We start from the raw sequence: 16806 nt of genomic DNA, 5'->3' as shown, positions 1-16806 counted from the left end.
CCACTAGCTGACCCCAACTTGAACTCAGCTCTGCTTGGTTCTTGAGCCTGACTGGCTAGTTCGGATTGATTCGGTCAGCAGCTCGGGCCAATTTGAGCCGTGTTCGAGCCAAGATTGAGCTTGTGTGACATTTTCACAAACACATGGAGCGTACTTTCAATTTCTTATGGTATGTAAAACAACATCAGTTGTTTATAGGCATTTCATCAAACACCTTGTAGGCAACATTAAAATCATGAAAAAGTGGTATTTGTTTCATAAACATACCTTCCTTGCCACCAGCCAACACTTCCTCGAGTCATTTCATCGAACACTTGATGAGCAACATCAATATCAAAGTAATCGAGTCACCAAACTGGTTCGATCCAAGTCGAGTTGAGCTCGGGTAAGCTGGAACTCAGTTCGAAATTTTTTCAAATTAAAAAAATCAGCTCGACTCGGCTCGAACTCAGTTTCAAACCGAGTTGAGCTTTTTCAAGTTGAGTCGGGTCGAGCTAACCGGGCTAACTCGGTTCGTGTACAGCCCTAGTCGCATATGGCCAAGATGAGGGGCTCACCTATTCACCGCCTGATCCAAAACTGACGTGAGCCCCCACCACCCTGGAAGGGGTTTATCACCGTTCAAACCTTCTTAGGTGTGACCTACTGTCCAACAGGGTCCCCCATCCTACATATGGTGTATAACCTTGCGGTACATCCATTTTTCCAGCTTATTATAGGTGTGTACCCATGGATCAGTGGGGCCCACACAACGTGTGCATGATACTACTCATCCATCCATTTTGCCAGCCCAGTGGATGGGCCAATTCCTAATCTCAGAGGAACGCATTTCAAGAAACAGTGTGGGATTGACGTCCACTGTTGAAACCATTTGTGGGCCCACCATAATGTTTGTTTGTCACTCAACTCAGACAGGTTGCGCCCACTGTGGAATCCTACCATGATGTAGGTTTGTAATCCAGGTGGCCCGCCTGATCTAGCCATGGAAATGGACCACAGGCCTTGGTAGGCCTACCAAAAATGAAACAGATCCAAGGCTCAAGTGAAATGCACTTGGGGCATAATTCACGTGCTGTCTTGCAAACATCACACTGATCTGACAAATATGAACTATTTGATCAGCGTTTCTAATTAATATGGACGGTTGAGATACTCTAAATGAAATAGGTCCAATTAACAATTTGATCCATCTATTTTTCAGGCCATTTCATGGATTCTCATTATATTCTAAAGAATCACACTTCTGTTAAGTAATTGTAATCATCATCCCATCGTATAAAATAAGACCCAAAATCAAAGATCAATTGGATCATCCAATCGTCTCTCTGCATACACACATATAGTGGAGTGCATTTGAAATGGACTCTAACGCAACTCAGCAGGGTCGATGAGAAATGTCATTTCGACCATTTACAGATGGGAAGAACGTGATTTCCTCTGAAACAAAACAGAGGAACATCACAATACTAAAATGTTTCTAAAATAAGGCTAAATTGAAATCATAACACGACCCTCCAAGGATTGAAATGTAAAACTTAATGTCGAATTGCAAAGAACCGTACTATATGCACTAAGCATGGAGACCGAATAAATTGAATACATCCCGTACCTGCACTAACTATGGAGATCGAATAAATTGAATCCATCGTGTACCTGCACTAAGTATGGAGATCAAATAAATTGAATACATCGCGTACCTGCACTAAGTATGGAGATCGAATAAATTGAATACATCGCATACTTGCACAAGTATGGAGATCCAATAAATTGAATACATATTATACCTGATTGGGATGTCATCACTGTAGGCTTGATGTCGTAATCTTCTGCACCTTATATCCTTAGAAAAGCACTAGCATGGAAATGTAATCTTATGCGGTATGTAGGTTTGGGGACAGCTCTATTTATATAGCTTAGAGGATTGATGAGTTCACTAACCTTTACACGATTTTAGATGTATCGCAACTAAGTGAGGTCCACTGGTATTCCCGGTCATGTTATCCAACCCCTAGGGCAATCCACACCATTGATAATAAGGCCTAAACTTATAGAATTCTTAGATGAAAATTTTATAATAATAAGAATTTTTAAAAAAAAAATTAATGAAAAAATAAAAAAGAAAAAAAGAAAGAAAAAAGAAGCCATCCACTATTATCTGATGATAAGAGAGGGTATGTGTTGGATCTTAATTCCAGTCCTCTCCCTCCTCTCTCACCCTTTCATAGAGATTCCGCACCCATATCAACTGCAATTCTTGAAGGGTGGGTGAGATGTTGCAATCCATCGGGAAGCATCTTCAAATTTTCGCAGTTTTCAATCTCTAAACACTAAGATTCGGCATCTCTCCTTCCTCCACTCTCCACACCTATATTTGACACAATTCAATTTTCAAAACATGGAGCAACGGGAACCCTCCAACAGAGCAAACCATTTCCTTTCCCGTGTAAGCGGGCTTTACACATACCTAGATGAAGTTAAATACAAATATCAGCTTGATCAGATCCTTCCATGGCCTCAAGAAGTTTTCAACAGTAGCATTAAATCCTACTGTGTGTGGTCCATTGTAGCTGCATTGTTTTTGGGTTGTCTCCTAAAATGATCTGAAAAAATAGATGTACGGTATAGATCTAAGAAATACATCATATTGGGGCCATGTAAATTTCACACCCGGAGAAATTGGGTTGCTTGTTGCGTAGTGCAGGGGAGCAGATTAGGTTAGACCGGGCCTCACCCAAGAAGGTACAAACCTTACCAGGGGCCACCTTGATTTGTGTATTCTGTATCCAATCTAGATTTTTCCACCTGATTCGCCGTTTGAGAGCGAGGAATGGAAGCCGAGTTTTAAGCCAATGGCTACTCTTCTTTCCTTCCTCAACATCAGCTCTAAAATCACCACTAACCAGGGATTAAACTTCCTAACCAATTTTTTTATGGATCTCATTGTGGGCGCGTTACCCACCCCTCAAGCATTCCAAATGAGGGCGTTATCTATCTGTGACACATCCAGTATTCATAGTCCTCTGATTCAATCTTCGAAGTCTGCTATACCATTCCCCTTCTTCCTGCTTCCTTGAAAGATTCTTGTTTACAACTTTTCTTCCTTTCTTGTTAGCTATTGGCTGAGCAGGTGCATCTTCTGAAGGAACACTGAGAGAGGCCGAGTCATCTGGTTGTGCTTCAATCTCCTTGTTGGAACGGGTGACCAGCAGTCCCTTGTCCTAAGGTTCTTGATGAAAATAAGGAGACAGGTCCACCACAATCTGCCCCGATCTGCCTTCCGCATAGTGATCCAACCCCTAATTCTTCCAACTGGTCCTCTCCCTTACTTCAATGGGATCAGCGAGCATTGAGGTCCTCAGTCATTCTTGGGGATCATTTACAGGCTTTAGAGGAGAGCATCCCACTGATCTCGCTCGAACTTTATTGGGATAGCTGCTGGGATTGGCAAAGGTGCAGTCCACCCCCAGAGGAGAGTGCTGAGGAGTAATATATGTGATTACTGCTAAAGCCTTGGACCTGGGAGCTGTTGAGATTTCTGTTATCTCTTCATTGTGCTTGAAGGAGGTGGAATTATGAGAATGTTTGTTGTTAAGGTGTACTTCAGAAGCCGAGGTCTCTAAGGAAGGAGGTTGCTGCTCTTCACTCTGCTAAGCTAGAGCCTTCTCTATTGCGCAGGGGTCAGAAGCTGGTGGCCTAAGGGAGGTCTCTTCTGAAATAGAAATGAAACCCCTCCTGGGATCCAAGGGGGTCTATTCCATAAGAGGAGTAGACCTGAGATGATCCTCATGAGCTAGAGTGGTCAAAGGGGACAAGGGTCCGTCTTCTGGGTGAACTTTGGAGGAGGTCTGTAAGGGCTCGAGGGTGAGAGGGGAGGTCTGATATGGATGGAGAGTATCTTGCTTGGACTCACCTATCATAGGGTGGGATGGTATGGAAGAGCTAGGTATGATGTGGGAAGAGGGAGCGATCCTGCCATTTGGTTGGGTGTTGGGTGGGGAGGACAGGTTATCAACAATGTCAGTTGATGTGAGGTTCTGGGGGGCATAAACACAAACAGTTAGCGGACAGGAAAGAAGAGGGTCTTTGGGCTTATGGAAGGACTCATGACCCATTCTTTGGTCGATTCCGGCTCTTTAATTGCAGACTGGTAAGGAGCAACACGTCGATCTACGATACTTAGATTTTCTGGCATACCAATAATGGGAAAGGATTTACCATGCACCATTAGCTTTCTTAGCTTATGAATGTTTGAATCTGGGGAGAATTTTATCTGGCAAAGGCTTGGAAGATACCTAGAGATGCCACGCTATCTATCTCCTCCACCACCCCGTAGGTTTTGGCTAATTTTTCTATCACAGCTGGGTACCATGCGTGGGACAGAATACCTATTAATCGGATCCATATCCCTTGGCTGAGGGCAGTAGATTCCGGCGACCATGACGCCACTCCTGATAGACCCATACGTTTGTGGAGGAAGGAATTAGCGGCGAAAGCTGACATCTCCTCTCTAGATTGAAACTTCAGGAGGAATTGGTTGGGGGCGATTCTAGTGAAATCCACCAACGACGCTGAAAAGTTCAACTTGCGGAAGTTATCTATTAGATGTAGGATTGATACTGATTCATTTACCGCGGCAGTGGTAAGGGCAGAGGATAGGGCTTTCTTCATGCTATCTACCACTCTTCTATCTGTCTCGACAGTGAAGGGGTCGGGTCCTACTACTCCAGCTTCTGGAATTTTAGCGGAGCAATGGGAAGTGCCCGTTCCTGAGCGTTGTGGGTGTTTAGTGATTTCCAAGTAGGATCTGACAGTTTCAGTCTGAGGATCATGTTTCGGAAGGAATGTCGGTTTTGTTCTGTATTTGGGTCGAGTGGGTTGGTTTGAGGATGAGTATAGAGAAATTCAAGTTAGGTTAGCATTGGTTGCCTTAAGTTAGAATGTTGGTTGGGTTGTAGGTTCGATCCTCTTGAGGTCGGGTTTGGCTCGGGTTGATCCTCAACCCAGCTCAACCTGAACAATCCGATTGCTTCCCTTGCTACAACAGTTCTCTCCCTTGCAATCGATTGATCCCGGGGATCAAGCTAGTTAGATGATCACAACGCTCAATCTGTTGACACTTGCCCATTGAATTTAGATGGTTTTGACCAAAAGTGTAATTGACCATCTGATAGATGTTAAATTAATGGTTAGGATCATTTGATCAATGTAATTATTGGGCTACTTAGTCCCATCATTATAGGTTGATAAGTTGAATGGTCTTCAACTTGAGCGATAGAGTGTGGGCAAATAGGCTAAAAATGGATAGTTCATGTTTTCATGCATTTCTAGGATTTTAAATTATTAAATTATGGGGCACACAAAACCTGGTAATTGGAATTGCCAAATCTTTAGCTCACTGTTATTTACGATGGATCCTAGCCCTATTGGAATTGCCAAATCTTTGGCCCACAGAATTACTATGGATCATAATCTAATGATTGTCTTATATATTACACTCATGTTAGCATAATTAATACAGCTTAACTCTTCAAGATCCACATTGTATGTATGAACATACATGATAGAATTCCTAGCAAATCTTAACCAGTACTATAACTAGTTTATTAATCTCACAGGAATAAGTTTTAGGTCGATAAACTCATAAAAGAACCAGATTTTAGGGGATTTTTTCCATGAACACGAGTTCTTTAGCAAGTCTTCATTCAAGGTAACCCGGTCTGTGTTGAGGACTTCATTTCCTTGGTTTTATGTTTCTTAGGAAATTATGTCAGAGCTGACCTAAGTATTTCTTGGAAAATGACTGAATTTTGTTTGGTTGATACACCATGACCAAGATTTCAGGAAGAAAAAAATCTATGAGAAGTTTAAAATTTTGTTTTAATTCTCCAAGTTTTTCATTCCCTATTGCTCAGCTAGGACAAATTTTTTTATGAATAACTAGGAAATGGAATTCCTTAAAAAAAAAAAAAAAAAAAAAAACTTTTTTTTTTATAAAAAATCAAGAAATTACTAAGCTGAAAAGTATAAAAAGTATCAAGCAAACCCCCTCTTAAGACCATAAGATATGAGGCGATGACTTTATATATTTTTATTTTCAAATATGACAAGTGGAGTGCAGAGTCCAACAATCAATAACATTCACCACATTTCATTATTTTGACTATTTTAAAAAAGGGATTCCTGGATTGAACGATATGAAGAACTAAAGTATTGACTTAAACAGAGACAGTTAAGAAGAGAGAAAATGGTTAACGTTCAACTAAACAGATTTTCCAAGATTGGTTGATGGGGTCTTCAAAATTAAAGAGCTTTTCGATAATGAGACATCCACTGTGATCAATGGTCAAAGGAACAGATTAATAGTCTGTATACCAAAGTGGTGATCTAAATATTAATATCCATGCACATATCACACCCTTGGTATACGGGAATACATTGGTATCACATGGAAAATATGGCATGTATCACTATTTGAGGGAAATGTTAGGAAATAATGGAATTTTTCAACAAGGGGCTATTTGTTTACTATGAAAATAGGTATTAATTATTTCCCACCGAAACTCTAACACCATTCTAAGGCACGTTTTCCTTTTTGAAGGCTAAAATTGAAGTGGAATATGAATTTCATGTGGAGCTAGCCCACTCTGATGTACACGGCTTGTCCATGTCGCCCATCCATTCTGCTATCTGATTTTAGGACAAACCCCCAAAAAAGAAGGAGATCTAAAGCTCAAGCGGACCACTTTACAAGAAACAGTGAGATTTAAATGCCAACTATTAAAAACTTTTTGAGGGCCCCAAAAGTTTTGGATCAAATTGATATTTGTGTTTTCCTCTTATCCATGTCCAGGGTGACGTTATGAACAGGTTAGAGGACAAGTAAATAGTCTTCGACCCTAGGAAGAAAAAACATTTCTTTAATGGAAGTTTTACTGCCACTGTTTCTTGTGGTCTAGACCACTTGAGCTTTAGATCTGCCTCATTTTTTGGGCTCATACCCTAAAATGTTATGGTAAAACAGATGAACAGCGTGTATGTCTTACACACATCATGGTGGGCCCCACAAATTTAAGTTCGTCCTTTTTGGACTAATTTTCAAGTTGGAAATACTCACAAAAACTAAACATGCGTGAGATGTAATAATGACCCATTTACCATGCATTTCTAGTGGGAGAAAAAAAATCAAACAGCCCCTAAAAACATGAACAAAAAAAAAAAGAAAAAAAAAAAAAAAGAGGAGAAGAATAAGAAAGCAGAGGAGATCTGGATATTGAGAATTTGAGGCCACAATTTCACTAAATACTAATTCAAAATAACAGTCCAACTGAACCTAAAAAAGAAAACCAAAACCCTAGTTTTCCTGGAACTTTCGGTGAAGGAAAAAAAAAAATGAAAATTATTCTCAAATTCTTGCGCTTTACATAATCAACACAGAGACCCTCAGCAGTGGCACTTTTGCTGAGGAGTCTACTTCTCTATACAAACAAGCTTTTTTCCTACCATCACCAAGTCCATACAATTCTGCACAACTGAGAGAGAGGGACAATGGTCATTTACAACTACTCATCAATACCGAATCGATGACATGCATGACTAGGCGGATGCTGTTTGCTTCCGCTACCGCTGGTGGCCTAGTATCTGATAAACCTGCTCAAAGATGGGCCGGACATGCATCGCGATCATTGGGTCCACCGGATTAATGGCAACAGCTACATCCCTCATCCACTCCAGCTTCCGGGGCATCTCGTTGGCAAGATCGCAGGCGATCTGCTGGAGAAGGGCAAGCAGAACTCCTTGGCTAAGCCGGAGAAGAACCGTGGATAAAATTCCCGCTAAATCAACCTTGACAAGAGACAATTTGCAGATACAGTAGTTAGATTCATTTATACTATTGATGTAGAGCGGGTGGCAGACAGTTTCATGGCCAAGATGGACCATAAAAGGCCCGATCGGAGACAGAAGTGATTCAGACTGTCAGAACTTAAAACGAACATATCTCGTTCGCAAACCGGGATAAGTTATCGGATGTACCATATATATATATATATATATATATATATATATATATATATATATATATATATATATATATAAAGAAAAGGATCTGCCATTAACTATGCAAAATTATAACCTAGGCCATTCGGGAGGAAAACAGGAAAATCATTCCTGCCCCACCTATCATATACTATACAAAGGGGGGCCCCAACCACCCCCAAAAGAACCGAAACCAAACAAAAAAGCAAAAACAGAGAACAGGGGGCTAATTTTGAAGATTAAATGCATGATCTCTGATGGCCCGTAAACCTGCTTTATCTAGGAGAATTTGGCCTCTCGTGAAGCGGGCCAAGGAGGAGATTACCATATATGATTTTGGGGTAGGACAAGTTACTTTAGCCACCCAACTTGGTTATGCTGGGTCACGCACACCGGATTTGCAAAATACCGTAAGATCAATGATCGAATTCTTGTTTTAATTTCGTTTTTACTTTTCATAATAAGTTTTAGTTTGATTATAACTCTTCATCAGTTAGGCTTTAGGAGCCGAAAAGCATGCGCACTAGTAGTAATCATGACCGTCCATAAATAGTAAGTTTAGTAAGTTGTGAGTTTTAGGAGTTCTGGTATCAGTTTAATTCCGAAACTTCTTCCATGGCTTAGTGTCCTTATTTAAAGGGTTGTAAACTTAGTTAATCAATTTATGAATTTTCTAGAATATTATTTCTATTTTCTTGCTTTTTTCCACGTGTATTCAAGAAGTCTCTATGAGGAGTCGAGAGAAGCTCCGTGGATTCGAATTAGTTATCCTTAAGGAAGACGGTGATCGACCTCATCACATTTATCCCTACGAACTATGTGCAAGAAGAATTGTAAAGCCCTAAGAGCATGTAGGTTACATGCTTTAAAATCTCAGGCCGGTGTGATAAACATCACGTGAAACACATGACATTGCAGACGCATAATAGTACATATGGTTGCACGTGTATTTTTTCCAGGTGCTATCTAACTCTAATGCATCTTAATAATGAGATTACAATATACAGGGTTTTTTTTTTTTTTTTAATTACGAATTGTGACCAAATTTTTTATTAAAACAGAACCAAAGATGGGATATATATATATATATATATATATATATATATATAGAGAGAGAGAGAGAGAGAGAGAGAGAGAGAGAGAGAGAGAGAGAGAGAGAGAGAGAGAGAGTCATGCTCCCCTGCGCACCTACGCACGTGCGCACCTTTGCACACGTGTCATGGGTGTCTAATCTGAACGGTCCATGTGATGCGGAATCCCATGAAACCTCCTGGGACAAATTTTCACCCAGATATAAAATTATGGTGGGCCATAGCAAAGAGAAATGGAAATCAACTGAGGAAACTGTTTTCATTTTTCATGGCCCATCAAAGTTTTAGATCAAAGTAAAACTTGGTCCCGGAGGGTTTCACGAGGTGCTGCTTCACATGAACGGTTCCAATTTTGTATCTACATCACGTATGATGGGTTCTCGAAAAAGTTCGTATGTAGTACGTGCGAACTAGTTCGCAGGTGAGCGTTTCCGTATATGAGTCATGCTCCCCTGCGCACCTACGCACGTGCGCACCTTTGCACACGTGTCATGGGTGTCTAATCTGAACGGTCCATGTGATGCAGAATCCCATGAAACCTCCTGGGACAAATTTTCACCCAGATATAAAATTATGGTGGGCCATAGCAAAGAGAAATGGAAATCAACTAAGGAAACTGTTTTCATTTTTCATGGCCCATCAAGGTTTTAGATCAAAGTAAAACTTGGTCCCGGAGGGTTTCACGAGGTGCTGTTTCACATGAACGGTTCCAATTTTGTATCCACATCACGCATGATGGGTTCTCGAAAATGCTTACCACAAGCAGGAGAATATATATATATATATATATATATAGAGTCATGCTCCCCTGCGCACCTACGCACGTGCGCACCTTTGCACACGTGTCATGGGTGTCTAATCTGAACGGTCCATGTGATGCGGAATCCCATGAAACCTCCTGGGACAAATTTCACCCAGATATAAAATTATGGTGGGCCATAGCAAAGAGAAATGGAAATCAACTAAGGAAACTGTTTTCATTTTTCATGGCCCATCAAAGTTTTAGATCAAAGTAAAACTTGGTCCCGGAGGGTTTCACGAGGTGCTGCTTCACATGAACAGTTCCAATTTTGTATCTACATCACGTATGATGGGTTCTCGAAAAAGTTCGTATGTAGTACGTGCGAACTGGTTCGCAGGTGAGCGTTTCCGTATATGAGTCATGCTCCCCTGCGCACCTATGCACGTGCGCACCTTTACACACGTGTCATGGGTGTCTAATCTGAACAGTCCATGTGATGCGGAATCCCATGAAACCTCCTGGGACAAATTTTCACCCAGATATAAAATTATGGTGGGCCATAGCAAAGAGAAATGCAAATCAACTGAGGAAACTGTTTTCATTTTTCATGGCCCATCAAAGTTTTAGATCAAAGTAAAACTTGGTCCCGGAGGGTTTCACGAGGTGCTGCTTCACATGAACGGTTCCAATTTTGTATCCACATCACGCATGATGGGTTCTCGAAAAAGTTCGTATGTAGTACGTGCGAACTGGTTCGCAGGTGAGCGTTTCCGTATATGAGTCATGCTCCCCTGCGCACCTACGCACGTGCGCACCTTTGCACACGTGTCATGGGTGTCTAATCTGAACGGTCCATGTGATGCGGAATCCCATGAAACCTCCTGGGACAAATTTCACCCAGATATAAAATTATGGTGGGCCATAGCAAAGAGAAATGGAAATCAACTGAGGAAACTGTTTTCATTTTTCATGGCCCATCAAAGTTTTAGATCAAAGTAAAACTTGGTCCCGGAGGGTTTCACGAGGTGCTGCTTCACATGAATGGTTCCAATTTTGTATCTACATCACGTATGATGGGTTCTCGAAAAAGTTCGTATGTAGTACGTGCGAACTAATTCGCAGGTGAGCGTTTCCGTATATGAGTCATGCTCCCCTGCGCACCTACGCACGTGCGCACCTTTGCACACGTGTCATGTGTGTTTAATCTGAACGGTCCATGTGATGCGGAATCCCATGAAACCTCCTGGGACAAATTTTCACCCAGATATAAAATTATGGTGGGCCATAGCAAAGAGAAATGCAAATCAAGTGAGGAAACTGTTTTCATTTTTCATGGCCCATCAAAGTTTTAGATCAAAGTAAAACTTGGTCCCGGAGGGTTTCACGAGGTGCTGCTTCACATGAACGGTTCCGATTTTGTATCCACATCACGTATGATGGGTTCGTATGCAGTACGTGCGAACTGGTTTGCAGGTGAGCGTTTCCGTATATGAGTCATGCTCCCCTGCGCACCTACACACGTGCGCACCTTTGCACACGTGTCATAGGTGTCTAATCTGAACGGTCCATGTGATGCGGAATCCCATGAAACCTCCTGGGACAAAATTTCACCCAGATATATATAAGCCAAAATTTCACCCAATTATCCCCGAAAGATTTGCAAATTCCACATCAGCCAGGCACGCATTTTAGAATGATCATTTCTCCGCTGCCTAAATGGTCAACCGAGAGCACCTATTTTTCGGACCAACCACCCGATCGCCAAAACACATGGAGATCAGAAGTAGTTCCATAAAGTGAAAGGGGTCCACCACGTTAGATGGGATGGGAGCGGATATGGTTGAATAGGAGTCCAAGAGGAATTGAAAAAGAAACACCTGATCTGTTTCTCCTCCAAAGCTGCACCCTGTTTCATAAGAGGTCCGTGAGGACCATCGATACATTTTCATCAAAGACATTGTGCAAAAGATAGCAACCCATACCACCTGATCACCTCCAACACACTGAAATGAACATTCCCTTTCACCATACCACCTGTACTAAAAATGGATGCAAGCACCATCTCGAGAATGAAAGTGTATCAATCTCTTCTAGAGACTGTCCTCTTGGAACCGAAGAGAGAGAGAGAGAGAGAGAGAGAGAGAGAGAGAGAGACCCCAATAAAGAAAGTTTTGAAATTGAAGTCATAGTCCTCCTGAGATTTAAAGATAATAATAAAAAAGAAAAGAAAATTAAAAACGAAGAAAAAATTTTAAAAGAAAAAAAAAATGCATCCTTACCGGTCGTAGAAGGTAAGAGAAGGCATTGCCAGAGAGAGAGCGAGTTACACCAAGGTGAAGAATGTTTCTGAAATTGAAGTCATAAAGCGACCGTGTTAAAAATAACAATAAGAAGAAAACAAAAAGAATAAAAAATTAAAGAAAAAAGAAAGAAAAATGTCATCCTTACCAATCGAAGAAGGTAAGAGAGGGTATTTGTCTGATCTTAAACCAGTCCTCTCCCTCGTTCTCTCTCACCCTTTCTTTGAATTCTTCCGACATGAATGCTAACTGCATTTCTTGTAGGGTGGTCACATGTTGCAATCCATCAGGAAGCATCTTCAATCCATCGCAGCTATTAATCTCTAAAAATCTAAGATTCGGCAACGCTCCTTCCTCCACTGTCCATTCCTCTAATTCGCCCAATTCGATATTCAAAACATCAAGCATCGGAAACCCTCCAACAGAGCAAACCATTTCCTTTCCCATGTAAGCGTCCTCTTCTAATTTGAGAATTCGAAGGTTCAGCAGCCTCTCTAGCGTTCCCATTGGGTCTCGCCCTAATTGGGACACCTTCAAGTATAGCTCAGTGAGGTTAGGTGGGAATTCATGCAGGTCCAGAAATTTCTCCAACCTTCCATTCAAATCCATCTTATATAGATGTTGATGATTTGAGAAGGACACGAAAGCTGGAATCGAGCATCCTGGACTTGCCTGTAGCCACAATGATCTGAGGCTTTCCAATTTTCAAATGGAAGGGGATAATGCCATTTTGAGATCTCTTTCTATTCCCAATTCTCTCAAGTTGGTCAGTTTCTCCAACTCATCTTCTATCCAACTGCCTCCCTCTACTTTTGACAGTGTCTGGAGATTGCTCAAGTGACGGAGTGGGGTGCCATTGCTGATTGCAATTGGCCGAAGAAGCAATATGTGACGTAGCTGTTCCATCTTCCAAAGATCACCTGGTAGCATGGAGATAAGTGTACCTCGTAGATCGAGAGTTTGTAAATTGGAGAGGCAGGTTATGGTGGATGGTAGCGTTTTTAAATAGGTCTCCAAGAGACACAGGTACCTCAAGTGGATTAGAGACCCAATTTCATCGGGGATATTATAGAGGCTTACATATCTGAGATCCATCACCCTAAGCAATTTGAAAGCTCCCAGGAGGATTTTCAACTGCGCTTCTTCCAGCCATTCTCTCAATCCACCGAAGTACAACAAAGAGCGGAGGTGTAGAGTGGAGCTGTTAAGGGAGACGGAATCACCGATGCCACCATGAGTAGTTATTGCAAGTCGGCGGGCCATGGTCGGTGATGTAGGTGCTATATTCCCATATGCGTCCAGAAATCTCTCCTCTTTGGCTTTTGATATTGAGAGGTCCCGAAGAAGATCATGAATACGGCATTTTTCAGCTGTTCCATTGCTCTTCCTTTTCACCACCTGAATCATGCTTCTGTTGAGGAGCTCTTCCAGGTAATCCTCAGCAACATCCTCCACTTCTTCTCCTCCTCTTCGCTGTACAAATCCTTCTGCTATCCACATCAAAATCAATTCATCTGCTTCAATTTCAGAGTCTTCAGGGAAAGCTCCAAAATAAATAAAGCAGGGTTTCAAATAATAGGGCAAGTCATGGTAGCTCAGGGCCAATACGCCCGAGATACGATCTTCACTTTCATTTAGCCACCATTCGACGCTTTGAAGCACTTTCGCCCACTCAGTCACTGACTTTTGTTTCCTTGATAGGACACCTCCTAATACTGTGATTGCTAGAGGTAGACCTCCACATCTCCCAGCGATCTTTCTACCCAACTCCTCTAGATTTGGAGGGCATGGAGGAGCAAGCTTTCCAGGAAATGCTTTTTTACAAAACAATGCCCAGCTCTCACTTTCATCAAGTAAACGTATTTGATGGGGCATGCTTTGTGCATCTACATACCTAGCTATTTCTTCATTGCGAGTGGTGAGTAGCACCCTGCTGCCCATTTCCCCATCTGGTAATGCTGAGACCAAATCGTCCCAAGCCTGTCTTGTCCATATATCATCGATTACCACCAGATATCTCTTCCCTTCTAAGTGTTCAGAGAGCTCTTGCCGCAAGTCTTCCTCAGGCGTTGTCTCCCTTTCATCTCGTCCCAGCGTTCTAAAGTATTTTATAATACTCAGTAAAATCTCTCGCACTCGATGTTCTTGAGACACAAACACCCAAGCATGAAAATCAAATCCGTTCTTTATATCGAGGCTCTTGTAAACTTTCTTAGCAAGAGTAGTCTTACCTATTCCTCCCATCCCAGTGATTGAAATGACAGAACGCCGTGCTTCTCCTTCAATCAGCCGCCCCACCAATGTCTTTGCCTCGTCTTGAATGCCGACCACATCGGCTTCCTCGACGATGGGAGCCCTCTTCTCCCTCTGCATCGGGATTCGATTCAAAGAAGGTGAAGCTTCTTCACCAACCGATATATTGCCTACGCCGTACTGTGATCTGTTCTCCTTGATCTCATCTAGCCTGCTTTCTAGATTGCGGATCTTCTTTCCAACATCGTGGATGGCTGGTATGTTTTTTATAAAATCCAGCATTTGTAGGACAATCTCATCAATCCAACAGATCAATGCTTTACAACTCTTAAAAATTCTTAGGCATCTAATCGATCCAGCACTTCTATCTCTTCGTTCTTGTTGAATTTTAAAGATGTAATAGTCGATGATGTCCTCAGCATCGTAGGCTACTTCTCTTATTTGGGCCACCCAAAGCTTAACTAGTTCATTCTCTTTGCTCTTCCCATCAACGTCTTTGAGGAAGGCATGCATCCATTCAAGTTTGGTTCCAAGGGATCTGACCTGATCATCTACTCCGAGCAGGAAATATGCTTCCTGTGCTAGAAAATCGTTCAGCTTTTGTATGACGAGCTGAACAACACTCTCCATATTCTCTCTTGTCCTCTTTTCGTCAGAAGCCTGTGTTCAAAACAAGGCTTTCTGCAACTCTACCGTCAACGTGGAAGACACCTCCCTGCAAAAGCAAAGGCACTGAATTATTTCATCTTTTTCTTTAGCTAAAGGCAAAGGCGGCTCAATTATTTCATCTTTTCTGCCCAAGTCTCATGCGTGTAGGCCCACTCCCGGTGAACTATAGACTAGAATCTTGCAACACCTGTTTTATGAGCTTAAAACATCCAAAACCACGGCTCCATTGTGTTGTCCATGAGACGTGTTGTGGGGAAATCTGAGTTGGTCTCTCACACGAAAAGAATGACTATTGATTACAAGTAATATGCTGGTCCCTCACACGAAAAGAATGACTTTTTTGTTTACAAGTAATATGCCTCCAAGCCAAGGAAGAACCTCTGAACTAGGCTGATCAAGGACCAAGCAGAAGGGTCTTCATCATCATAGGACGAGTAGTTCCTCCAGCTCAAAGATGATCCGCCAAGCAAAGAGGTCAGATGACAGAGCTACAGGAGAAGACTGGCCCCACCAGAAATGTCTACTAAATGGGTAAGGAACCCGTGGGGAAGGAGCTTGAGCTCTAAGCTCCCCAGTATCCCGAGTTGACCAAGTCAACCAGTGCTAGAGAGGCAGTACAAATAATCTAGAGAGAATCTCGCCCTTGACATGGGAGAGGAGGATCCACTTGATCTCAGCCAAAGATCACTCTAGGAAATCCGAGATAGGAATCCCATGAAAACAAGGACTCTCTAACGTAGCACGTTAAGATACGGAGGTGTGAAACCTCCTCCAGAGCCTTATATATAGGACTGCTCTAAACCAGAGGAAAGAAAAAATAGAGAGCTCTAAACCCTAGTCTACACAGTTAAAGTCATCATCTACAAGCTTAACTTAGGCATTAAAGGGTCCACAGTCGAGACTAGCTCAGTAATTTTCATCAAGCATACTGAGTAAAGGCCCCGGTATTGTTGACACTCTCCTAGAGCAGACCGAATCGCGATTTAACGATGACAGCCTGCAAGCTCAGTTGTTGCCCATATTTAGAATGCTCCAAATACAACCCTATTCGAGTTCAGGTGACCCCGTCGAGCACTTGCTGCTATTTAGAGCATGAGTGGAGCTTCACAGCACTTCTGGACCCATGATGTGTAGAGCATTCTCCCTGATACTAATTGGGCCAGCTTAGAAGTGCTACAGGAACTTGAAGCGAAGTCCATCGGCTCTTTCGCCTAGCTTAGTAGGGCCTTTGCCACCCAATTTATTGGAGGCAAAGTTATTCGCGAGCCAGCGACCCACCTTATAGTAACTTAGAAGGATGACAAGTCACTAAAGGATTATGTCATCTAGTTCAACGCCGAGGCCGTCCAAGTAAATGGCTACTCTGATGAGGTAACACTCACGACCATGATGGTTGTGCTTAGATGGGGGAGGTTCTCTTCTCGCTCAGTACGAACCCCCCAATGACCCTTGCTGAACTATTGAACTGAGCTCAAAAATACACCAATTCCAAGAAACTATTTGGCGCCCGCAATGAAGCCAAGAGCTAGAATAGTTCAACCAAAGACACAGAGAAAGGAGGCCAAGGAGGAACCCACCATCAACCAAAAAAAAAAATGATGACAAAGGTGGCGCTCCGCGGGCTCCCCAAGTTCTAGAGAGTCAGTTTCATTGGTATACTCCATTGAACACCATGCCAAAGCAGTTGCTTATGGAGGTCAGAGAGAAGAGAATCCTG

General features: G+C 42.2%; 1 protein-coding gene across 1 annotated transcript; it reads right to left on the bottom strand.

The window, feature by feature from the left end:
* Nucleotides 1-7229: 7229 nt before the first annotated feature.
* Nucleotides 7230-15050, bottom strand: LOC131255345 (putative disease resistance RPP13-like protein 3). Its single transcript, XM_058256043.1, has 3 exons — nucleotides 12316-15050; nucleotides 12147-12213; nucleotides 7230-7842 (listed from the first exon to the last, which is right to left on the bottom strand). Exon 1 carries the CDS (start codon nucleotides 15048-15050, stop codon nucleotides 12873-12875), a length of 2178 nt encoding a protein of 725 aa, XP_058112026.1. The 3' UTR covers nucleotides 7230-7842; nucleotides 12147-12213; nucleotides 12316-12872.
* Nucleotides 15051-16806: the final 1756 nt, after the last annotated feature.

This window comes from Magnolia sinica, chromosome 9 (assembly GCF_029962835.1).
Source record: "Magnolia sinica isolate HGM2019 chromosome 9, MsV1, whole genome shotgun sequence".
Taxonomy (NCBI): domain Eukaryota; kingdom Viridiplantae; phylum Streptophyta; class Magnoliopsida; order Magnoliales; family Magnoliaceae; genus Magnolia; species Magnolia sinica.
This window is presented reverse-complemented; position numbering and strand designations above follow the sequence as displayed.